Here is a 25515-nt window from a genome sequence, read left to right as displayed (position 1 = left end):
CTAACTCATCTACACACTGATGACTGTCCCCCGCCCCATGGCCTCTTGCAGGTTTACAGTATTTGGGGACTTCACCTCTCCGGATGTGGAGTCCCTGTAAAGAAGTGAATGCAAGGAAGGCTGGAATCTTGAGGTAAAACCGAAACCATGCTCGAGGTGGTCAGGAATTCTCCCTTCATATTGATGCCGCTTGGTTCATCTCGAAGAATTTCCATCATTGTCTCAAAAGTTATGTCTCCTGGGGAAATGATTGTAAAACACCAAATAATCACATATTTTACAAACTTAAACCTTTTTTCTCTATTAATAAGACAATACACACTGGTATTGATTCTCCAGCACCAAAATGGGGGTGGTGGAGTATGTTCACATCAGCTACAAATTCACACATCAAATCAGCCATGAGAGCTACTGTGTCACCACGTCTACTCTAGCCCAGAGCAGATACTGGCTGGCTGTTTAACAAGACAAAGTCAGTGGGAGGACCTATTTCGGGGCTGGAGAGATGGCTCAGAGGTTAAGAGCACCCATTGCTCTTGCAGAGGACTCAGGTGTAGTTGCCAGCACCCACACGGTGACTCACAACCATCCAGAACTTCCTCAGCTTCCAGGGTGCTGTGATTCAGGAACCACCATGTAAAAACCACCACATAAAAAACATTTTAGGAAAAATGCCTATGAGAGACGGTGGAAAAGTAAAGGACCAAGAAAACCCCAGACTGATAAAAGTCTGAACCTGAGTGAGTAGAAGAAAAGGAAGATTTTCTATTAGTAAACCTGACTACCATTCTCTATGGACATCTCAGCAAAGCTGTCACAAGTGAATCCTTAAAAAGCCAACCTTGCTGAGCAGGCTGTGGCAGCACACACCTTTAATTCTGTGAGTTTGAGGCCAGCCTGGTCTACAGAGAGAGTTCCAGAACAGCCAGGGCTACACAGAGAAACCCTGTTTCCAAAAACAAAACAAACAAAATAAGTCAACCTTTGGGAGCTGTGTAGTCCCAACATAGGCCTGCCTGAGTCTCCCTACGGCTCAGCCACTAAGCTGTGGGAAATAGTCCTACCACCATGTGGTGTCTGTGGATTTCAGCACTGCCACTATGGTCACAGAACATAAAGTAGATTTTTAAGTCAGTTTATTTCGATCCATTTGCTTCCTGCTTCTCCTGTTCTTGTATAGATTGCTTCTACCTGGGACCATCTCCCCCCCCCACTCTTCTTTCTTCCTTCCCTACTTTTCTCACTTCCCTCTCCACTGACCCACACTCCCCCCCAACACACACCTTCCTTCCCCTCCCCTCCCCCCTCTCTCTTTCTCTCTCTCTAATATTGTGACAGGGTTTGCTAAGTTCTCAAACTCCCAAACCTCCTGCCTCAGTTTTCTAATACCTTTGACTATATGCATGCAATACCATACTCAGCTGGGATTCATGTGTTTACGTATTGCCTCAGGAATGCCCTTAATGTTTTTAGTGCCCAGTGGTGAGTGATGAAATATCTACGTTTTATTTCAACCTTGTATTTGGAGAACATTTTCACTAAGTTGCACTCCAAAATTAGTAGATACTATTCTTCTCCCTTAAGGGTGTCATTTTCCAGCGTTCTCTCCTTTCTGTCAGTTATACATTTTCTCCTGTGAATATTATTTTTATTTAGATGCTTTACAAATTTTTCTGGTTTTCCTCTGAAATATTATGATGATGTGCCTGTTAGTATTCAGGCATCTGTACTGGCCTGCCCTTGAGATTCTGACAGGATATGTCCCCAGCTGCAGCCACTAAGAGCACCACTTGGTGCACATTCACTATAAAAGACAGGCCTTACCTACCTTCTGTCTCTCTCCACCCCCCTCTCTCTCCCACTCCTATTGTCCCCAGGGTCTGGTCTCTGCTCCCCTTCTCTGCCCCTTCTCCTTCTTCCAACAAACCTCTCATGTGAGCCCTGTTGTAAGGCAAGACTCCTTCCCAGGTGCGACAGGCAACTGTGTCTCTCCTGGACCGAAGCCCTTGGGCTGGAAGCGCTTGTGCCCACTCAATCTGATCCTCCCTGGATCCCAGGACGCCAGCCTAGTCAGGCCTTCCGATCTTTGCTCTGCCTCACTCGTGCCCACCCAATCCTCCTCTGCCTCATCCTTGGGAGCTGTGTCATACACCACCTCGCTCCCATTGGGAAGTCTTTTGGAGACCCACTGGCCACTTTTAAATCAAATTTGGCCTCAGTATTCCTTGGACCAGACAGTTGGGGAGATACAGAAATGAATACTTTATATTGGACCATTCCAATATACAAATTTAAGGTCAATTTTGTGATATGTATATTTCTTCTCTTGTTTAGGTATTGTACTTATATAGCTCATTTAAAATGTGATGTATAATTAAGTACAGATTATAGATAGTTACCTATAATAGTCAAAACTTATAGTTAGGTTTTCTAGATATATAGAGATATATTTCAAATGGATAGGCATTCTTCAAACCTTTCAAAGACCTACAGAATATGGCATTTAAAATGGTTTAGCGTTTATCATGGCAAAGACACACAACTACTCCTGGCAACACCAATTACTTCAGAGAGGAAGATGAGCATCAAAGAAACTCGTTATGGACTGCATGTCTATGAACTGGACATGCAGGACCCACAGGAAAGTGACTGCTGTATTTGCAAAACAAGACAGCCCTGAGGGGTTCCTGCTTCATGGAAGAGTCTGCCAGACATTCTTCAGGACACAGAGAAAAATGATTGACAAACTACCAATACAGACAGACAGTTTAAAATTTCCTGCTTCACTGATAAGTCTGTCAGACACACTATGGACTATGGGCTGAAGATGGATGCTCCAATTTACAGAACTTTGGGTGATTGTGCAGGCAGCAAGATGTCTCTGTCAATTCTATAGTTTATATATTATCCTTCTGAGGTCTTTGATGGAGTTTAAAACAGATAGTTATGGTTATAGTTTTCCTTAGTTAGGATAAAAGATAAGTTACATAAAAACTTTAGACTCACAAAGATAGGATAGATGATGAAATATTTTCTTTAAGCCTTGCTAAATGTTAATGGACTAAATATTCTAACTACAGTTCTTACTTGATAACTGTTTTGCTATAAGTAATTTTACTATGTTAAAGTTGAAACTATTTACACAGAAAAGAGGAGATGATGGGGAATGTCTTCTGTATACATGTTTGTCTTACTGGCTGATGAGTAAAGGACTGTTGGCCAATAGGGAAGCAAGATAGGTGGGACTACAAGAGGAGGAGGACTCTGGGAAACGTAGGCAGTCAGTCGCCATGTAGGACGTGAGAGGAATAACAGTCCGGGCTCTTTCTCCGGTAAGATAAGACCACGTGGAAACACTTAGATTAATAGAAATGGGTTAATAATTAAGACAGAGCTATCCAATAAGAAGCCCAAGCTTAATATAAGTCTTGTGTGTTCATTTGAGGCTGATATGGCAGTGGGCCCAGGCTGTTGGGAAGAGTTATCATAACATCGGGGAACCAAAAAGAATTCTCCACTTTCTTTTCATTGCTCCAAAAAAACCTGCCTGTGTCTGTCTGCTCTTCCTCTGTAAATTTCCTGTCTATCTAGGTCTGCTGCAATGTGGGAGTCAGAGATGGAGACAGTTCTCAGGAAAGATAGAACAAACTAACTGCTCTTTAAGAAACACCCTTGTTAAAATGCCACAGGAACTTCACCTGGACTTGGGACCCTGCTCATTTAAGCTTCATAGGACACCAACATCAACTGCCTTGTGCAGTGATATTTTGTTTGTGCTTTAACAAATAGAGTTTGCCTGAAGATCAGAGTGTGCAGCTAGCCACTAGTCAGCCTAAGAAGACAGGCAGTGATGGCACACACTTTTAATCCTAGCACTCGGGAAGCAGAGGCAGACAGGTCTCTGTGAGTTCAAGGCCCTCCTGGGCTACACTAGATTGATTCAGTCTCATAGAGAAACAGCCAGCTACTCCTGGACTTGACCAGCACCCCAGCTTTCTTAGGTCCCCCAAAGACTGTGACGTCCCCACGTCAGCAAGAAGCAGGCTTGAGAACAGAGCGGCCTTATCCCCACCTCACCTGCTACTCCTTTTCTAACTCCTTGTCTTTTTATAATAAACAAAAGGGAGAAATGTTAGTATTCAGGCATCTGTACTGGCCTGCCCTTGGGGATCTGACAGGATATCTCCTCAGCTGCAGCCACTAAGAGCACCCCGTGCACATTCACCGTGTTCCCTTATAAAAGGCAGTCTTGCTTACCTCCCGCCCCTCTCCTTTGCTCTCTCTCCCCCTCTTCTGATACTCCTGTCACCAAAGACTGGTGTATCCTGGCCCCTGCCTCTTCTCTTTCCTCTTCCCATAAACCTTCCATGTGAGCCCTCTTGTAAGACGTGACGTGTTTCCGTCATTTTTAAATAAATTATGACAGTGTTCAGTTAGTCTCCTCTTTGTGATCTGTGGAGCCACTTTGTGGCTTTGATGGCTTTTATTAATTAGGAAAAATTCTCAGCCAGTGTCCTTCAAATACTGCGTCTGTGTCTCTCTATTCTCTCCTTTTTGCTGAGTCACCCCCACAGTCCCCCAACACACAAGCATGAGACGTTTTCTCTGGAGCCAGGCCCCTCTCAGTTTTTCCCTATATTTTCTAACTTTTCTCTTTTTCAATTACAGTATTTTCTACTGACCTTTCATTTGCTATTCTCCTCTGTTTAATCTGTTGTTAAATCAATCTGATGACCCCTTAGCTTCAGTTATATTTTTTCTTTCTATTATTTCCACTTGGTTCCCTAGTTTACAAATTAAATTCTCCATTTTCTCTTTTTCTTTGCTTTCTTTTTCTTTATTTCCTTCAAGATAGGATCTCATTATGTTACCCTGACTGGCCTTGATCTGAGTATGTAGACAAGTAGTTGGTCTTGAACTTGAGGCCACCCTCTTATCTTCCAAGTGCCACGGTGATAACTGGACCACCGTGTGCAGGCCCAGCTCCATCATCTGCATATAATTCTCTCAAACATATTTTTGGTGTTAAAAAAGTTACAAAGTAATTTTAACTTTAAATTGTTTTTGTAATAAAGCTAATATGTAGATAGCCTGAGAATTGGTTTCTAATGTCCACTTTTTTTTTCTCTTGGTTTTCAGTCATTTGGTCTTACACCTTGGCATACCTGATAATTTTTCCCCATGTTCATGTGTGTTAATACATGTGTGTTCACATGTGATTACATGTGCTAATGCTCACGAATATGGATTCATGTGGAGTCATGAGGTTGATGTCTACTATCATCCTGATCACTCTTGCTCCTAATTCATTGAAGGGCCTCCTCTTAAGCAAATGGAGCCTGTCACTATGGCTGGTGTCAGGAGCCAGCTTGGCCTGGGGATCGTGTCTCTGCCTTCCAGGCTGGCATTACAGGCAGGTACCATGCTCATCTGACACTATGTGGGTTCTGGGGATCTGAACCTGGGTCCTCATGCTTACACAGTAAGTATTTTAACTGAGGTCACCAAGCCCAAATGATTTCTGACTAAATGTTGAATACAGCAAATCAAAGTTTGTAAAAGCTCTTCATGGAGTTTTCTTTTAAATCTTTTAAATGATCCATTTATTTGTGCACTTTATGTAAATGGGTGTTTTATCTGCGTATACATCTGCACACCAGAAGAGGGCACTGGATTCCATGGAACTGCTGTTATAAATGGCTGTGAGCTGCCACGTGGGCACTGGGAATTGAACTCAGAACCTCTGGAATCTCTTCAGTCCCCAAATTTGGACTCTTTTTGCTTTGTTTTCTGAATGGAGTTTTCTTACATAGAGGATTTAATAATCTTTTGGAAATAAGTAAGATACATAGAGATGACTCTGATTCTGTCTAGCTGGAACTACTCTGTTCATTCCCACCTATGCAGAGAATTCTGGAATTGCCACTAGACACTTGGGCCACTTTTCACTCCTGCCTCTCAGCTGATCCTCAGATAAAGTTGTCTTAAGGCCTATGACACTCCTAGGAGCGTTGGTTAGCATTTAAGAGCGTTAACAACTACTTCCTGCTTAGTTACTCTGTTTCTTACTGCCTTTGAACTATGACATAGAAAAGCAGGGTTCTTGGGCTAGGATGTATCTCAGTGACTAACAGGTACAAGGTTCTGGATTCATATCCAAAATGAAAGACTGAAAGGGAAAGAAGAGGCCCATACAAAGCACTAGAAAGGTCTTTTCTTAATCACTTTCATCTAAGCTGTTTGGAGGTGCTGACTGAGGCCCTCAAGCACTCGGCTTTCCTTCTCAGGGCTGAAGAGTTATTCTTAGGAGGTCAGTCTAATAGCAGGTACTTCTTTACATTTAGCAGTAAGACTTTACCCATCCCGCCACTATGCTTCTCAGTTATCAAATGTGTCAGCTTCCTGTTACCCTAAAGTACTAGTTTCTTGGGCTGGAGAGATGGCTCTGAGGTACAAAACACTAACTGCTCTTCCGGAGGTCCTGAGTTCAATTCCCAGCAACCACATGGTGGCTCACAACCATCTGCTCTCTTCTGGCGTGCAGGCAGACATGGAGACAGAGTGTTGTATACATAATAGATAAATAAAATCTTTAAAAAAAAAACTAGTTTCCTAATAACAGCAATGAGCATAGTTTGTCTATACTGTAACAACTATAGCTTTAAAGAAAGGTAAAACATCCACCCCAAGAGCCACAGACTATGTAACAAAAACCCATGCCAGTAACAGGTATGCGAGACCTCCTTTCAAGTTGCTTTCAGGGTATTAAAAGATTCCCCAAGCCGGGCGGTGGTGGCGCACGCCTTTAATCACAGCACTTGGGAGGCAGAGGCAGGTGGATCTCTGTGAGTTCGAGACCAGCCTGGTCTACAGAGTGAGTTCCAGGACAGCCTCCAAAGCCACAAAGAAACAGTCTCCGACAAAAAAAAAAAAAAAAAAAAAAAAAAAAAAGATTTCCCAAACAGTACAGGCTATCACTGCTGCCATTGGTTGCCTTCCAGAAATTGAAGATTAAGTCTCTATTGCCGAAGACAACACACATTTTGGACAAAGGACTCAGCAATTTGAGCTGGAACTAACTCAAAAGCCTCCTCCCTGAGGCTAGCTTTCATATTACCAGACACTATTATGTATGTTTCTAAGGGAGCAAAGCGATCAGAAGTCTTACCCAGCTCTGATGTCTATGAACCACAAAGACCGCATGGCAACATGCCTAAAACGCAGTACTGGCAACTGTCTAAATAGACTTAAATTCTACTTAACAGGAGGGAAATGAGGCCTACTACTATAAACCCAGTCAACTACACACAACTAGTGAGGCAATGGATGTTAGAGAACCTACTACCACCACTTTCCTAACCAGCATAAATCTATATACTCACTTTATATCCACAGGTGAGTATAGATCTCACCCCTCATCAAAGACACTTGTTTGCAGCAAGAGACCATTACAGAATCACAGCTAATCAAAATGCAGAGAACAAGAGAATGCATGGTGCCCAGTCCCAGCTGACATATCTATAACACAGCTTTTGCACCCAAGGCCCAGGGAATGTCACAAAAGAAGGGGAAGAAAGCTTGCAAGGCAGAGGACCAGGAAGTCTGCTGTGAGAGTATGCCTTCTATCTGTGACAGCGAAGCTACATCCATGAAATATCAACAACGCGCTGCCTAAACAAGACTTAAGTAACTCCAACAACAGTTGGCATCATGATATAGATGGAGGAAATCTAACGTTACAGGCAATCAACTGCTGAGACATGGGGACTTAAGTCTTCCCCAGGGATGAACCCCAACCTGTTATTCAATAATAGTAAGTGGTCAGTCCTAGAAACATATATATGCTGGCAATACTAGATGGGTTCAGCAGGTTATATTTTATGTAGATTTATTCATATGTAACAATGATTAAAGAAGAGGAGGCCATAAATTTGGGAGGGAGAGGTGACCATACACAGGATGGATAGGAGACAAATAATGAAATTATATTTTAATTAAACTGAAAAAAGTAAAATATAATTCCTGTCATTAGATACATTAGAATATCTTATGTGGAAATGTTTAATTATTATATTAAAATTAGTTCTAGAGAAACAAGATTTACCTATGGGTAACTGACTTCTTTCCTCACAAAACCCTATAATAATTGGGAGTGGAAGCGTATTTTAATACAGTGTATGGACTTAGTATACACCAGGCTCTGTATTATCTCAGAGACGATGTAAAAGGCAAGACTCCCCTCTTCCTCTTCTCTAATATGGGGATCAAAAGAAAAGTTCACAGCGCGTCTGGATCCACATTATGATTTTTCATGCTTCAATGAAAAGGGAAATTAACTTTCCTACGAAAGAATCTAATATTCTGCTGTATAAAGATGCAAACTATCAACCATTTTCCATTAATGGCAACAGATTATATGCACACAGACGTGCTCTTACCTAGTTCCTTCATAATATAGCCATGATTTCAAGTTCAAAAAATACCTTACTGAATTTACAGATAACTTGTTAGAGACGCCGTGCTGAATCTTTTTCAGTAAATCTTGAGTAACACTGGGGAGAGAAGAGGGACACATCTATCCTCAGCCCTGGATATTAAACTCAACAATAGAGCAAAACCCTACCATTCACACCTGTCTATCAGGCACAAAGCTTCAACATCTAGTGAGATTCAAAAATGATTCGGGTCTAAATTCCTATAAATGGCAAGTTTTAATAAAAAACAATGTCAGAGCCGTAACACCGTGATAATATAGGCATTATAAAAATGTTTTCAGGATTCAAAACCTACAATTCTCAGAATGAAAGGAGGATTTACATGACCACTTGAGTAGGACAGCTCTAAGTAATCCACTAGCAAGCATTGAATAAGTACGGAGTCTGCAGTGGAAGGTTCAGTGGAGTGAATAGAAAACACAGGGTGCAATTTCAGAGCAATTTCAACTGGTTACTTAAATACACGCATGGATATAGATACAATTTGGATATATGCAGCACACTTAATAGCCATCAGGTAGGGACAGATAGAAAGAAGGAAAGTAGGCTCTTTTATCTAGAAAAATCATAGCAAATTTTAAACATAATATACCAGTAGACAATTTCATATGGAACTATTGAAAAGACATTTATTTCTTTTGGAAAATCATAGAAAACTGGATGAAATGTACATCACACTCGAAAAGAGTGAAGTCTGTGTCAGATGCATCCATTACTATACTCATGCATGCATTTCAGGTCTGTGATTCTGTTACTTTAGAGTTAAATATGACAATTATTTCAGTGAAGTATCTAATTAATTTATGACATTCTATTTGGTTTTCCTTCCTCTTGTCCAACTACCCTCAACCTTGGGATTCTTGACATTTTCCTTCTAATGTGTTTTTCTGAGACATAGTCTTACTATACAGTCCAGAGTGGTACTGAGCTTGCTTGGTTCCTCCTGTTTCAGCTACCAAATGCTCAGTCCTCCAGGAATTTAGGCATGAGTTCTCACACCTGGTTCATTCCTGGCTAGTGCAAAACAATGAATTTAACAAACAAAAAAACCAAAGAGCAAGTAAGAAAGCTTAGCTTTCACCCAGTTTCACAGAGAAGATAAATGAAGGTCACAAACACAGTTTTATCTATCTGTTTCTCAGGGCTGCTCATGGGACATAGGTAAGAAAATAACTCAACAGAGTATCCTTGACAAGCTTGGAAGACAGGAGTGGCAGCTGTTACTGCAATGGCTACTGTTGAGTTACTTTTACGGTAAGAATCATACCTAGAATAACGACTCTTGATGTAACATGCTGTGGCATTTCTAACATAGCTGCGGGGGGTTAAGTATCTGTAAATGTCAAACTAACATTGAAAAGCTTTATAGGAAACTTTAAATTAGAAGGCATTCTTTTTAAGTATCCTAAGATAATAAATACCCTGAAAAAAATTTAAGTTGTTCTAAGAATGTTCTGCCACAAACTTTATTTTACCATACCAAATAGTTACCGTAGGATTAATCTATTTAATGAATACCTTTGTTTTTCGAGACAGGGTTTCTCTGCATTGTTTTGGAGGCTGTCCTAGAACTCGCTCTGTAGACCAGGCTGGCCTCAAACTCACAGAGATCTGCCTGCCTCTGCCTCCCGAGTGCTGGGATTAAAGGCGTGTGCTACCATTGCCTGGCTTGCTTTCTGGTTACTTATAGAAACATTTGATATGGGTTAGGTATGGTGGTGATCCAGACCTTTAATCCCAGCACTTGGGAGGGGAAGAGTCAGGCAGGTCTCTGTGAAGTCCAGGCTAGCCCAGACTACAGAGAAGTCCAAGGCCTGCTGGAACTACTCATCTCCAAAAGAAAATTCATTATCACTATTCTTCAAGTGAAGGTGATCAGTTACATTTTTTCCATTACAATCTCCTTTTGGAAGTTACCTGCCACTTAGTAATCTAAATTAAAAACACTTTGCTGAAATTATTTGGTAACAAGTAAAGAAAGGTATACTGGAAATTCTTTTCTGTTTATTTATTTATTTATTTATTTTTGAGACAGAGTCTCACTATGTAGCCCTAGCTGGCACGAAACTGCCACCTGAGCACACTAAACTTACAGATTACACAACCATGCCTAGCTAGAGGTTTTTTTTTGTTTGTTTGTTTTTCAAGACAGGGTTCTCTGTGTAGCTTTGGAGCCTGTCCTTGAGTTCACTCTGAGACCAGGCCAGCCTTGAACTCACAGAGATCTGCCTGCCTCTGCCTCCTGGGTGCTGGGATTAAAGGCGTGCACCACCAACACCTGGCTAGAGGTTATCCTTTAAGAGCCAGTAGTAATCCAAAATAAAAATGGGAAAAATAACAAAACAAATAAGCAATTTATAAAAAAAATTGCAAAATTTTGATAAATGTGAAGGTATCTTATCTCATTAATAAATTATCTCTAAATAATATGCCTGAAAATTTGCAAGAGTAGAACGAAATAATGTTCTAAATTGACAAGCATATTAGAAACTGGCATTCAAATATTGTTGGTGGAAATCTGAACTAATGAAGCTTTCTGACTTTTCCCAACATACTCAAGTCTTAAAATACACATGATCAGTGAATAAATACACAATACACTTAGATTTCCAACTTCCCATTTTTCTTTCAGAAACTCATTCTAGGATGGCAATCATGGGTGTGATATAAATAAGCTATAGACAGGGTACATAATTATCAGTAATGAAAACAAATTTTAAAAACTGGGTTAGCTGAAGTCTGATCAGACAATTTCTACTGTGCAATGATTAAAATACTACTACGGAGAAATAAAGGAGCTACCAAAATACTAGTATAATATACTGTTTGTAAGTTCTATGTATTAAAAAAACCAAAATGCTTACATCATATATTTCTAACTAAAGAAAAAATAATGCCAGATGTGATGACACAGGCTTGTAATCCTAGGACACAGGAGGCAGAAGCAGGAGGTTCATGAGTTTGAGGCCAACCTTTACTATATATATGTCAATACCTCGTTTCAAAACAATATAGTCATGGGGGGGCTGGAGAGTCAGCTCAGCTGTTAAGAGTACTGGCTGCTCTTCCAGAGGACCCAAGTTTGATTCCCAGCACGCATGAGATAGCTCACAGCCATCTGTAACTCAACTACCAGAGGAGCGGATGCTCTCTGTGGGCTTTTAATGCCCTCCTTGACCATCAGGCACACAACTAGACATGTGGGAAAAACATCTGCACACATAAACTATCTTCAGTTAAGAAAATAACATTATATGCAAAACACCTCTGAGTGCATGCTACCATTTCAGAGAAGAAGAATGCACACACAAGACTGTCTCATTACATTGTTGACGAATATGAAAAGAAGTGCTTATGGGAAAATGAACTGGATGTGGAAGTAGGAGAGACTTCTGTTCGCTCTTGTGCACTTAAGTTGTGAATCCTGTAAATACATGTTTGGAGTAGAAAAGAAGCACAAACTATTAAAGACACAGGCATGAGTTCTGCTTCCACTGAGGCTATGTAGGAAACACCTGGATCAACCCTCCATCATCAGCTGTAGACTTGAGATAACACTGTAAGCAGCTGCCGGAAATCTTTGCCCAGCTAACAAAACTGAGACAATTTGGAGGGCAGATGACACTTGGAGTACAGGATGCAGCACAGAGTATTTCCCAGTTCTGATGTGACTGCAGTCTGAGTAAATGCCATGCTGTGGCATGCCGGGCAATGCTGTGTCATGCCATGCAAGCAGAAGTAGGAATCCTTGGTCGTTCTGGTCTGAAGAATCAGCAGTCAGCCACAGACGAAACTGAAGAGGATGTTCCATGAAGCTTAGAGAGGAACACTAAACTACTTGCTCTTGTTTTGATCCCCCCCCCCAGGAGTTGTGGGGGATGGGGAGATGGGTATAGGGTTTTAACTCTTTTCTGAGTCTGAGTGTGGCCTTGAACTTCCAGAGATCCATCTACCTCTTAATCCTGAGTCCTGGGATTAAAAGTGTACCACCACTGCCTGACCCCTATAGCTTGTGGCAGATTTTGCTTTCTGAATCCTCGGGCAAGCTTTAATGAATCATAAATAATATATCACCAGATACAACCATGGGTATGCACACCTGAATCCATATGTGAGCATATATAAAGCCACACACAAACAAAATAAGACAAAACATATAAACAAATAAAAACACTACTGTGAAAAGATAATTAAAAGAAGTAGCAGTATGGCCAGGTATGTTGGTCCACGCATTTAATCCCAGCACTCAGAAGGCAAAGGTATGTAGATCTCTGAGTTCCAAGGTCAGTCAGAGCTGTATAGTGAGATCCTGGTTCAATTTTTTTTTTAAATGAAAAATGTTTCTGAGGATTGAGAATCTGAACTTGACCCTCCAAAAGAATCAGGACTTTCTCACAATGGTTTAATACTTCTCACATATCAAAAGCTAGCTTACACTATCCTAATGCTCTCTGTTTTATTCAAACTATATTTTTATTAAGTATAAGATTATATTACTCCCATATTATATCTGACAAAATTCAATTTTTGTTATTTAAATGCTGAAATTACCTTTATGCTTATTCAGAAGCTTGTAGCCCTGACAGTATCTGCTTGATGAAGTCATCATTGAAGCCGTGTTCATATAAGAATATGCTGCAGTAAAATCAAAGTCATCTTCGCCATCCCACCAGCCTTTCTGCTTAGCATAGTTTCTCATGTTGGGATGTTCCCGGTCGATCTTGGTTGTTATGGAGAGCTGATTGGAAATATTCCGAATTCCTATTTCAAAAGGATGAGAAGGATAACAAAAGTTACCTTTAACATAAAGAATCTATGTCCACATTATGATTTTTAAATCACTATTTAAACTTAATGTAAGTTTTTTGTCATGTACATCTACTGCATAGTCTAAACAATTAAATTTTAAAATTAAACTCTAAGATAACCATAGACTCAGATGTAGTTATATGAAATAACCCAGAGATAGTATACGCTTCATTCAGTTTCCACCCATCACATTTTATAAAACTAGAAAATAATACTACAACCAGAATATTGGTATTGATAATGCCAAGAAAAAGTGTATTTGTACCATGTTACCCTTTCACACCAAAGCCATGCATTTCCCAATCCTAATAATTCATTAACTCCCGGTACCCAGTATATACTTTTACAATAAGGTAGCTCAATGTTACATATTATATAGGGGCTGGTAAGAGAGCTCAGTGGGGAAAGACACTTGCCACAAGTCTGACCATCTGAGTTAGATCCAGAGCCCACATGATGGAAACAGACAACTAGTTGTCAAAAGTTGTCCTCTGACCTGCCATAGCACACATGTCCACATACATACAAATAACATTTTAAAAATAATACTATATAGCTGGGCGTTGGTGGCGCACGCCTTTAATCCCAGCACTGGGGAGGCAGAGACAGGCGGATCTCTGTAAGTTCGAGACCAGCCTGGACTACCAAGGGAGTTCCAGGACAGCCTCCAAAGCCACAGAAAATCCCTGTCTCGAAAAAACCAAAAAAAAAAAAAATATATATATATATATATATACATATATATATTATATAAGCAGAATCGCAAGCAAATAACTTCCTGGGATTTTTTAATTATTAAAATTTGTGTTACATGTACATCTGTTTTCTTGTGTGTATGTGGGGAGAGGCACCCTTTCACCATGTGTTTTCTGGGGATCAAAATCAGGTTGTGAGAGCTGAAGGCAAGCACCCTTACCCGCTGGGCCATCCTGCTGTCTGTCTTCTGGCCTTTTTACCACAGCATAATTCTACCCATCACACTATTACTTCTTTGTTTCTCAGTAGTATCTCATGGTATGATGCATGGCACTTTGTTTAGCATTTCAAAAAACATATATACTAGCCGGGCGTTGGTGGCGCACGCCTTTCATCCCAGCACTCAGGAGGCAGAGGCAGGCGGATCTCTGTGAGTTCGAGGCCAGCCTGGTCTACAGAGTGAGTTCCAGGACAGCCTCCAAAGCCACAGAGAAACCTTGTCTCGAAAAACAAAAACAAAAAAAACAAAACAAAACAAAACAAAAAAAAATATATATATACTACACAATGAGCAGGTGATTAGCTATCCATCAGAGATGTATCACTACTGTGTTGCAGATACTTAAAACAACAATCTAGTTTTTGAGATGATTTAGTAAGAGAAAGAGAAGACAGAAGCAAGGTAATCTCAGCAGGATAATTGTGGGGACACCAGACCTTGAGCAGAGACCCACTTCCCCATCAGCCTGGGAGTAGGCAGCTGTAAGACAATGTTTACTAAAAACATGTTTACTAAAAACAATACAATGCTCTGCTCGGGGCAATAAGTTCCTGAAAAAGGGCTTGCCCACGGGAACCGCCCTGTCCTCGACCTTTTCCAAAGACTATCCGCCTCTTCAGACCCACCCACCTCCACCTCTGGTGTTAGGGTATATAATAACCAGCCAGAATAGGAATAAAAAGAGAGCCTTCTTGAGGAGCTTTCTGGTCGGTGTTGTCAATCCCTGACACCCTAGCCACATTCTTGGATACAGGCTGCGCAGCAGACGCGGCAGATAGTCAGACCCAGGAAGGCACTCATTTTTCATGACCAGGTAAGACTTTTTCTTTCTTTTTTCTTAGATTTATTTATTGTGCATATAGTGTTCTGTCTACATGTATCCCTGCACACCAGAAGAGGGCACCAGATCTCATTACAGATGGTTGTGAGTCACCATGTGGTTGCTGGGAATTGAACTCAGGACTTCTGGAAGAGCAGTCAATGCTCTTAACCTTTGAGCCATCTCTCCAGCCTTGACTTTATTCAATAGTCTTTTACATAGCATGTTCAATAAAAGAAAAAATGATCAATGATATCATCAGTTCAATTAGCATAATAATGAAATATTGAATATAATTTTATATATTTTACTAAAACCTAGAAAATGTCAAACAAAAATATACAAACAGGCCGGGCGGTGGTGGCGCACGCCTTTAATCCCAGTACTCGGGAGGCAGAGGCAGGCGGATCTCTGTGAGTTCGAGGCCAGGCTGGACCGACAGCCTCCAAAACAATACAGAGAAATCCTGTCTCGTAAAAACCACAAAAACAAAAATATACAAACAGTATTTCTAAAGACCATGAAAATAGCTGGGAATGACCTATTTTGAAAACTAACAGCCAAACCTTCCACAGCAGGCTCCTCATGAAGTCTTTCTGAACTCCAGAAGTTCACAATGCCTTTTCTTTCCTTGAATGTTCACAGCACCCATGGGTCCACATCATTCATTCAATTAATTCATTAAGTATAGCCTGACTGGACTCAAACTCTGTATGAAGTAGACAGTAATCTGTCTGTCTTGTTTGTTAGAGACAGGGTTTCTCTGTGCAGCCAAACAATGGGTACCCAGCCACAGAGAGGACAATGAGTCAGCAGAGGTTGTCCTCTGACCTTCACAGGTACAGTGGCCACGCATGTCCCCCAAACATACATGTACACATATCACACACACTCACACAAGAAGAAATAGGAATATTTGACACCCAATATACTCTTTCTAAACACTGGTCCAAAGCCACCCATCCCCAACCCAACTCCCTTTTCTTTACCACCATACTTACACATGATACAATTCTGGAGTTCAGTTCTAAGTTTAAAAAGTAGTTGTTAAAAAGAGAGAAAACAGGCCGGGCGTTGGTGGCGCACGCCTTTAATCCCAGCACTCGGGAGGCAGAGGCAGGCGGATCTCTGTGAGTTCGAGGCCAGGCTGGACCAACAGCCTCCAAAACAGAGAAACCCTGTCTCGTAAAACCAAAAAAAAAAAAAAAAAAAAAAAAAAAAAGAGAGAGAGAGAAAACACTATAGATAGCCAAACACTGCTGCAGAGATAATGCTACCTCCTTATTTTTGTAAGAATGCTCATCATAGTTTTCTTTCCCTTTGTGTTCTTCCAATTTTAACTTTGCTCTGCAGTTTATCCTTTAATGCAATGGATTATAAATCTTGAAAGGCAAGTAAATGTATTAGCTACAGATAAATATATGTTTTATTAATAAGTATATAAACCAAATTTCAAATAGTTGTTCATACCTTGAACTTTTTCTGCTGCCCAGTACTTCCCTGAAGTTTCCAGAATCCAGGCTTCATTCCTATCGGCTATCAGGAAACTGTTATAATAGCTAAATTCTTCACCCTCCGCACAATTTCCACCTTGGCCATACTTCTCTAATAAGTCAACAATGACATCGAGAGCTTTTTCAGCTGTGTCAGCTCTTTCAAGGCCAAGTCTAAAATAAAAATATAGAGGATCTCAAATTAAAAATAATTTCCTTTATTCATCTTAGCTTCATGTTCAAGAAGTACCATGTTTATTACACTCAAAGTAAAAAAAAAGTGCAAGTTAATAGTAAAATAAAATCTTTTAAAGTATTATTTCTGAAGGCATTTTGGGACAATGATGACAATTTTGGAGTCAACTTCCATTTTGGTAACTTATTGCAAAGTTATTTTATTTCTAAGACTGAGCTATCTCTTTATAAAGTGAAGGTATTAATCAACCATGTAATAAGGCAATTCAGGCATCTCTGATGAATTATAAATTCCGATTTTGGTCCTCTCCCAATTAATGATGTGCATGGGTGCACACGAGTGTCAGCAGGTGTTATACATGTTTATGTGGGTACACCTAGGGGATGTGTGCATCCAGAGGTTGATGTCCAACAGCCTTCTCAATTGCGCTACACTTGATTCTATGAGTCAGGGTTTCCCAGTGAACTGGAATTTACCAGTTAAGCTAGACTAGCTACTCAGCAAGGCCCAGGCATCTGCCTGCTTCTGCTTCTCCAATGCAGTAATTATTGCAGACGCACATGAGTGCTGGAGATCAAACTCAGGTGCTCAAGCTTGTGCATTACATACTGTATGAACTGAGCCATCCACCCTAGACAAACCCACGATATTTACGAGTCATGAAATTGCAGGCTGGTGTGAAAATGGATGCTGGTTGGTTTTTGACCATTTCTCACATAGTCTGTAGTGAGGAAACGACATAATAGTTACCTGACGAGGTCCATGCCCAAAAGTGCTTCCTCCTTAGAAATATCTTCTCTTCCCCATACAGCTTCATTCCCAATGCAGACTCCATGCTCATTGGCTCCCATTTCTGCCCCCCACAACCAGGCTGGGCGACTAAGGACAACAGCACAGGTTTCAGGAACTTGATCAATTTCTATATAAGTACACTGTAAAAAGAAAAAGTCATACAATTATATATCAAAAATGGAAAATTACCAAATTCCAGAATGTTAAACACCATTTGGAAGACATGATCATTATGAAGGTCGGTGAAATGGAGCCAAATTGAAACCTTCAATAATAAAAGCATTAACTTTAAAACCCATTCAGAATTGACTGTAAAGCATTAATTGTTTAAATGCTTTCTGAGTATGTCCTATTATAGTGTACATGAGACACGTCAGTTATAAAGATAAAGGAACATGAAGCTTCATCTCAAGAAACAAAGACTTCTTCAGTTATAAAGATAAAGGAACATGTAGCTTCACCTCAAGAAACAAAGACTTCTTCATTAACTAAGATAAACAAACACTAAGGGTAAAGGCCTAGAAGAGAATGGACAGAGCTGCCCTGGCAGCTTAGAAGTGATAGTTATTAGCGCCGGGCGTTGGTGGTGCACGCCTTTAATCCCAGCACTTGGGAGGCAGAGGCAGGCGGATCTCTGTGAGTTCGAGGCCAGCCTGGTCTACAGAGCTAGTTCCAGGACAGCCTCCAAAACAATGCAGAGAAACCCTGTCTCGAAAAACCAAAAAAATAAAAAATAGAAAAAAAGAAGTGATGGTTATTAATCTTCAAACTCTTTCGTGGAGAATAGTTAATATGAGTTGAAGATTAAGAAAGTTCTCAAGTCCAATGTCTAGTGTGTCCTGACTAGTGATATATGTACTCATAGGTACCTGAGACTCTTAGTCAGATAAGAAAGGTGTGCCTTAGAGGCTCACATTTCATGTGTAAGTGGACTATGAGGAAGAGTGAGAACCTGACTTACGAGATAGGCTAGATTTAAACATACACATACAGAATAGAAATGCTATCCCAAGTGAATAACAGTTACAGCAAAAGGAAACTATAGCCTAATATTTAAAAGTCTTACATTTAATGCATATTACTGTTAGAACATCAAGAGGCAGGCGGATCTCTGTGAGTTCAAGGCCAACCAGGTCTACAGAGTGACTTCCAGGACAGCCTCCAAAAAACAATACAGAGAAACCCTGTCTGGAAAAACCAAAAAAAAAAAAAAAAAAGTTTCCTTCTACCACCAACCTATGAGAAAAATGGGCACATAGTATTATGCACCAAAAACACGACTTTGAAAATTTTCTTGATTGTTCCCCAAATGTCAACCCATCAGAAACCAACCCATACCTACTGATGTAACCCTGTAATCTTTGTCTTTAAAACCTAGCAGTAGACAGGGACCTTCAGCCCCTCTGGAGGCTGCTGCATCAGCTTGCTAGACAGGGTCCCTCCCACGGAAGGGTAGAATAATCAATTAGCCTTGTGCATTTGCATTGGTGGTCTCTCTCCCTGGTCTCTTTGAGGATCCTTGTGACTTGAGCATAACAAATATAAACCTTTAAGTTCCATGTAAAGAGACTGTTTACATAAAAATTTTAAAGGACATTTTAGTTAATGTGCATGTAAAAGGTGAGGGGAAACACATAAAATGTATGTTGGTGGTATTATCAGATGCCTACTAAACCTTTTTTGATGGACCACAAAACATATTTATAGGGCTGAAAAATGTGGTGCCATTGTTAGACTTACATACAAGAGGACTAGGTTTGATCCCTGTCACCAGAGGGAAAAAAACCAAAAACCTGTTACTTAATAAATCTAAAATATTTTTTCTTGTTCTATACCAAGAGAATCCCTTTGATCTGTCAGCTGAAATCATTCTTTTTTTTTTAAGTTTATTTATTTTATTTAGTGAGTGTTTTGCTTAGGGCTAGGGCCAGGGTTATGGTTAGAGTATTTCTGTGCATATGTGTGCCTGGTGTCCACAGAGGTCAGAAGACAATATTGGGTATCATGGAAGTGGAGCTATGGATAATTGTGAGCCACTGTGTGGGTGCTGGGAATCAAACCAGGTCCTCTGCAAGAGCAAGTGCTCTTAACTACTGAGCCAACCATCCAGCCCTACTCTTTAGTCCCTGGTCTAATCTGGACGTTCCTCGTCTGCTGCCACAGCCTGCTACGTTTACCTACGGTCAGCATTAACACCCACTTTATTGTGCTGCTAGTTGCAGCCACTGTCCTTTCGTTACTCTCAGTATCTGTAAGATCTTGTCCAGATGTTAACAACTGACTTTAAATCCCTTACCACAACTAACACATATAACGTAGAAAAAGCATTCGGATATTTAACCAAAGAGATAACAATTTTTATTATGTTAGCAGCATCTTCTAAATTATTGAAATAAAAGGCCAGAAGTCCATTTTTGGTTCAAGCCATTTTCAACCTTATATTCATGAAGTTTTAACTTCAGTGGCCTTCTGTCAATTAGTAGCTAATGAAAGAAATAACCATTTACAAGTCTGGAGAGATGGCTCAGTGGTTAAGGACACCTGCTGTTCTTGTAGAGGGCCAGGGCTCAGTCCCTGGCACACACAGCCTGTAACTGTAGTTGTATGGGACCCTGCACCCTCTTCTGACCTCCTTGGGCACCAGGCATATGTGGTGCACAGACAGACATACAGGTAAAATATTCATACACATAAAATAATGTTAATTATTTTTTAAAGAAATATCCAATTTATTTTTGTTGCTTTGTTTGTTTGTTTTTCAAAACAGGGTTTCTCTGTGTAGCTCTGGCTGTCCTGGAACTAGCTCTTGTAGACCAGGCTGGTTTTAAACTCACAGAGATCCACTTGCCTCTGCCTCCCAAGCGCTAGGATTAAAAGCATGCATGGTCGCCCGGCCCCATTTGATATTTTTAAAGATAGACATTGCTAATACAATATATATTTTACCTACCTTAAGACGTTTTTGTAAATCATTATGAACGGCAGCTGGAAAGTAAATCACTTCTTGTACTTCATCGAAGAGCCTATCTGAATTTTTTCCAAAAATAACCCTATTACCAAATGTTGCTGGAGGTAATGCCACAAAAGTGTCGCAGGAATAGGGCTCCATTTCTTTAAAAAAAAAGAAAAAAGAAAAGGCATATATAAGTTTCAAAATAAAAGAGAAAAGGTTTTAAGTATACATAAAACAAAAAGCTTTTCTCTATGACTAAGGGATATACCTAAGAAGGGTACATAGTAAAGTTTTAAATATCATACTACTTTTGTGCATTCCAGGGCAGCCAGGGATATACAGTAAGACCAGTCCTAAATAAATAACATAAGCTATAAAAATTAAAGTATGATTTAGTAAGTAACCACATACCACTATGATACAATGACAACAAGAACCACTTTCTTCCAGTTTACAGGTCAAATATTTATAGATGTTTCCTCTGTAAACCTCTCTCCTGAATTTTCTCAGTTCTTTTTACTCTGCACATAGCTACTACATGTGTCTTAGTCTGCTGTGTTAGTGTATGCATAAGGCCCCTTATTACACAGTGAAATCCTAGAGGATGTCTTATTAATCTATCATTTCTGGAAATTATGTAAAGGCTGGGCATAGTGGTGCACACCTTTAATCCCAGCACTTGTAAGGCACAGGCAGGAGGATTTCCATGAGTTTGAGGCCTGCCTGGTCTACAAATTGAGTTCCAGTACAGCCAGAGCTGTTACACAGAGAAACCACATCTGGAATAAACAGAAAACAGGGCTGGAGAGATGGCTTGGATGTTAAGAGCACTGGCTGTCCTTCCAGAGGTCTGAGTTCAATTCTTTTTTTTTTTTTTTTTTTCTTGGTTTTCCGAGACAGGGTTTCTCTGTGGCTTTGGAGGCTGTCCTGGAACTCGCTTGGTAGACCAGGCTGGCCTCGAACTCACAGAGATCCGCCTGCCTCTGCCTCCCGAGTGCTGGGATTAAAGGCGTGCACCACCACCGCCCGGCTCTGAGTTCAATTCTTAGCACCCACATGGCAACTCACAACCGTCTATAATGAAATCTGGTGCCTTCTTCTAACCTGCAGGCATAATACCATATACATTATAAATAAATAAATCTTTAAAAAAACCTAACTGTTAAGGTTTCCAGGTGGAATATTCATATTTATAATTTATAAATTTTGGTTGTAGAACTGATATATAAATTATCTTCACTTGTCATTTGGAAAATTTTAAATCCTCATTTTTAGAACGATTCAAGATCCTATATATATATATATATTTTTTTTTTTGGTTTTACGAGACAGGGTTTCTCTGTATTGTTTTGGAGGCTGTCGGTCCAGCCAGGCCTCGAACTCACAGAGATCCGCCTGCCTCTGCCTCCCGAGTGCTGGGATTAAAGGCGTGCACCACCACGGCCCGGCAAGATCCTATATTTTTATTTTGCTTTCAGAACATAGTTTTAGTTTCCTTTTATTTTAAATTTCTTAAGATTTGTTTCTACTATTTATGTGTTTGTATGTATGTGTCTGTCTGTCTGTCAAAAGTATGGGGATGTTTAAGAAAGTCAGAAGCGGGTCTCAAACGCCCTGAAGCTGGGATTACAGGACGTTGTGAGGCATCTCAAGTCTTTAGGAAAAGTGGGGCGCTATCAATACAGACCAGTTTCCTTCTTTTATAATAACCAAATCTTGGCATAGTTTTATACACAAGCATACTGTCATTTTAAAACAGAATAAAAATATAACAAATATGAATAAAATACACATAAATTAATATTTTTCTGAAAGGAAAACGAAGCGGGGTATGGTAGCACACCCGTAATGTCAGCACTTGGCAGGATGAGCTAGAGTTTAAAGCTAGCCTGTGCTGCATAATTCAAGAACATAGTGAAACCGCGTTTCAAAATGAACAACATGACTCAAGAAACAAGTCCACCATGGAACACCTTGAAGGCTCTTCTCTTCTCAAAGATGGGAAGAAGTGACCACTGTTCCTCTTTGGTGCCTCCTCTCTGAAAGCTCTGACCTCCCATTTACAGCGCTCCAAAGTTAGCTACCTTAATACATAACATAGGCAGGCTATGTATTCTCTTCCAGGCTCATCCGTAAAATAAACACCCTCTAGTAGTGCTGTTTTGAGGATTGATTGCCAAGTAAAAGCCCGCCTTGGTGGCGCACGCGTGTATCCAAGTTTGATGGTTACATGGACCGTGTCACAAATAAGACACGACAAAATTACACACCTGACCCTCAAACAAAAGCTGTCACCTGTTTGAAGCTGGCTGATTCTTAGCCTTGCTAGAGTCAGTGGACTAGCAGCCATGCCCACACCGAACCCTAGGACCGTCGAGCCGCAGTGAGCGGCACACTAACAGGGACAGCGGCAGCAACTAAGAAAACAGCACCCGGGGAGGGGAGCCCTTGGCGCTAACGTGTTTTCATCATTGACGATGTTTGTTGAACATCTTTCTGCACGGCTGGAAACAACCGAGGGAAGCTGGGTGTGGCGGCGCACGCCTTTATGCCCAGCTCTCGGGAGGCAGAGGCAGGAGGATCTGTGAGTTCGGGGCCAGCCTGGTCTACTTAGTTCAAGGACAGCCAGTGCTAGATAATGAGATCGTGAGCCTCAAAAAAATAAATAAATAACAACTGGGAGGCAAGAGCCTCGGCTCTTGAGGCGCTAACAGTGTATTCCAGTGCTTTCGACAACACCCGTCTTTTGAGTCCTACAGTCGCCGCGAGGCTTACCGTTTCCATAAACTACATGGAAACTGAGCTGCAAAAAAAATTTTTTTAAGTTTTTTCAACTGGAGTCGGCGTTCCCAGAAAGTGCTGGGCTCGAACTTCAAGACCTCGGCCGCTTGCGATGCCAGCGCTCGGCGCGAAGCTAGCACGCTGAGCCCACAGCGGCCCGCGGCCCCGTTCTGCGCGGTCCTCCAGCTTACCTCAGCTGCGCACGCGCGGACGCCGAGTCAGCCTCCGCGGCTACCAAAAGCTTTCGCCGGAAACGAAGGAAGGGGCGGGCCCAGGAAGTAATCACCTCCGACATCGGAAGTTCTCTATTATGCTCTCCTTACGGTTCCGGTGACGCTCCCGGAGTTTGTTTACGTTCCTCGCCAACCTAGCGGCCGGCTGCTCCCTCTCTGATGCCAAGATGGGGAAGTCGTTCGCTAATTTCATGTGCAAAAAGGACTTCCATCCTGCGTCCAAATCCAACATCAAGAAGGTGAGCAAGGGGATCCGGAGAGGGCAGCGATGTGTGTGCCGGGCTCCCGGGGACAGTCGTGTCCTCCGCAGGCCTGGAGGCGTCGCGCCTGTCTCCAAGCTAACCCACCGCCACCCCTGCCTTCACTCTCCGTCCCACGTCTCCATCGTTTAAAGAAAAAAAAAATCACAGGTCAACGGAGTGCTGGACACAGGACCGAGGAGAGAACTACAGCGAGGGAATGGCAGCGGAGACAGCCCGAGCTTTGGGCTCAGGGTTCTTGGTAGTTCCGTGCGGTCACATTTAGCCCTGAGGCCTCGCACAAAATGTTTAATGTCATTGTCATTGTCAGCCTCCTGCTTTACTAATTAAGAGTGACGGTGTCGGTTGCCCTAGTGTGTAAAATTGTTAGGAAGAGTAAATGAGATAGTGTGGGGGAAAGAGAAGAAACGGGAAATGAAGGCTTAGCACTGTGCATCCCGGGAAATACTCAAAAGTGTACACAAGCTTGCGAGAATACATTGAGCTTTTAGTTGTTTCTAAGCCAGTCGTGGGTCCTGTATGTTCCCATGCATGTAATGAATGTTATGTAAAAATAAGATTGTTCTTAATTTAAATAAAAATTTTATAAACAATGTTATGTATAAGAATTCATGGACATTAGAATATCTGTGGAAGAAAATACAGGAAGTGCTAACACGAGTTATTTGTGAATATAGTTACTTAATTTTGTGTGTGTGTGTGTGACAGGTTTTCTCTGTGTAGACCAGGCTGTCCTCAAACTCACAGAGATTCTTCTGCCTCCCAAGTGCTAGGATTAAAAGCTTGTTACATAATTTTAAAGTCACTCCCCCCCCCAAAAAAAATCTTGCTAGGCATTTCAATCTCTGCTTTATCCCTTGACCTCCCCCGCCCAAAGTCCAGTTTATTTTGTACATACTCCTATTGCCCACATGTCTTTTACACTTTTTTTTTTTTTTTTTGGTTTTTCGAGACAGGGTTTCTCTGTGGCTTTGGAGGCTGTCCTGGAACTAGCTCTGTAGACCAGGCTGGTCTCGAACTCACAGAGATCCGCCTGCCTCTGCCTCCCGAGTGCTGGGATTAAAGGCGTGCGCCACCAACGCCCGGTGTCTTTTACACTTTTCATGGCCTCTTTTATAAGGCAGGGTCTCCTGTAGTCTAAACTGGCTTCAAACTTGCTGTCAAGGGCAGATGGCCCTGAACCCCTGATCCTCCTGTCTCTCCCTCCCAAATGCTGGGATGACAGGTTGAAGTCACTGCATGCGACTTTCATGTCTCTTTTATAAATTGCGAAATAGTTCATAATGTGCAGAAGAATCACTGAGCACTTTGGCAATGGACCGTGTTTTATTTTATTTCAGTTAATGGAATATAAGTTCTTGAGCGATTGAGACTAGTTAAATCACAGTGAAATATAAAGCTTGGGATACATGGTAATTTTTCTTTTTGTGTGTGTGTAGGGGTGTGGTTTGTTTTCAGACAGGGTCTCACTGTGTAGCTCTTGCTGGCCTGGAACTTTCAGTAGTCCTACCTCAGTTTCCTGAGTTCTGGGGTCACAGACATGGCCAGCATGCCTGGCTGACAGGTGTAGTTGATTATAGAAGACAAGGGACCATCCAGGGCTGTCAGGGTGGCTTGTGGGTAAAGTGCTTGATACACAAGTGTGAGGTTAAATTTTGGATTCCCAGCACCCACATAAAATCATGGTGGCCCATTTGTGATCCTCAG

The 25515-nt window shown here is 41.2% G+C and overlaps 2 protein-coding genes across 5 annotated transcripts in view; one reads left to right on the top strand and one right to left on the bottom strand.

Annotated features, from left to right (window-relative positions):
• Nucleotides 1-23618, bottom strand: part of Scrn3 (secernin 3) — a 65197-nt gene extending 41579 nt beyond the window's left edge. For 3 of the 4 annotated variants that reach the window (XM_040745594.1, XM_040745591.1, XM_040745593.1), the window contains exons 1-6: nt 23507-23618; nt 20532-20692; nt 17540-17721; nt 16571-16767; nt 13047-13256; nt 76-238 (exon numbers count right to left, since the gene is read on the bottom strand). In XM_040745594.1, the coding sequence (XP_040601528.1) occupies nt 76-238; nt 13047-13256; nt 16571-16767; nt 17540-17721; nt 20532-20690 (911 nt within the window). In that variant the 5' untranslated portion in view covers nt 20691-20692; nt 23507-23618. The other variant, XM_040745592.1, reaches the window with a different exon arrangement.
• A 6-nt stretch (nt 23619-23624) lies between these two features.
• Cir1 (corepressor interacting with RBPJ, CIR1) overlaps nt 23625-25515 on the top strand; it is a 28113-nt gene continuing 26222 nt past the window's right edge. The window contains exon 1 of the mRNA XM_040745590.1: nt 23625-23787. Coding sequence (XP_040601524.1) covers nt 23716-23787 — 72 coding nt within the window. The 5' untranslated portion in view covers nt 23625-23715. The remainder of the gene's footprint in view (nt 23788-25515) is intronic.

The sequence above is a fragment of the Mesocricetus auratus genome, unplaced genomic scaffold, assembly GCF_017639785.1.
Source record: "Mesocricetus auratus isolate SY011 unplaced genomic scaffold, BCM_Maur_2.0 Super-Scaffold_100004, whole genome shotgun sequence".
NCBI lineage: Eukaryota > Metazoa > Chordata > Mammalia > Rodentia > Cricetidae > Mesocricetus > Mesocricetus auratus.
The sequence above is the reverse complement of the archived record's forward strand: the minus strand, read 5'-3'. Positions and strand labels throughout refer to the sequence as shown.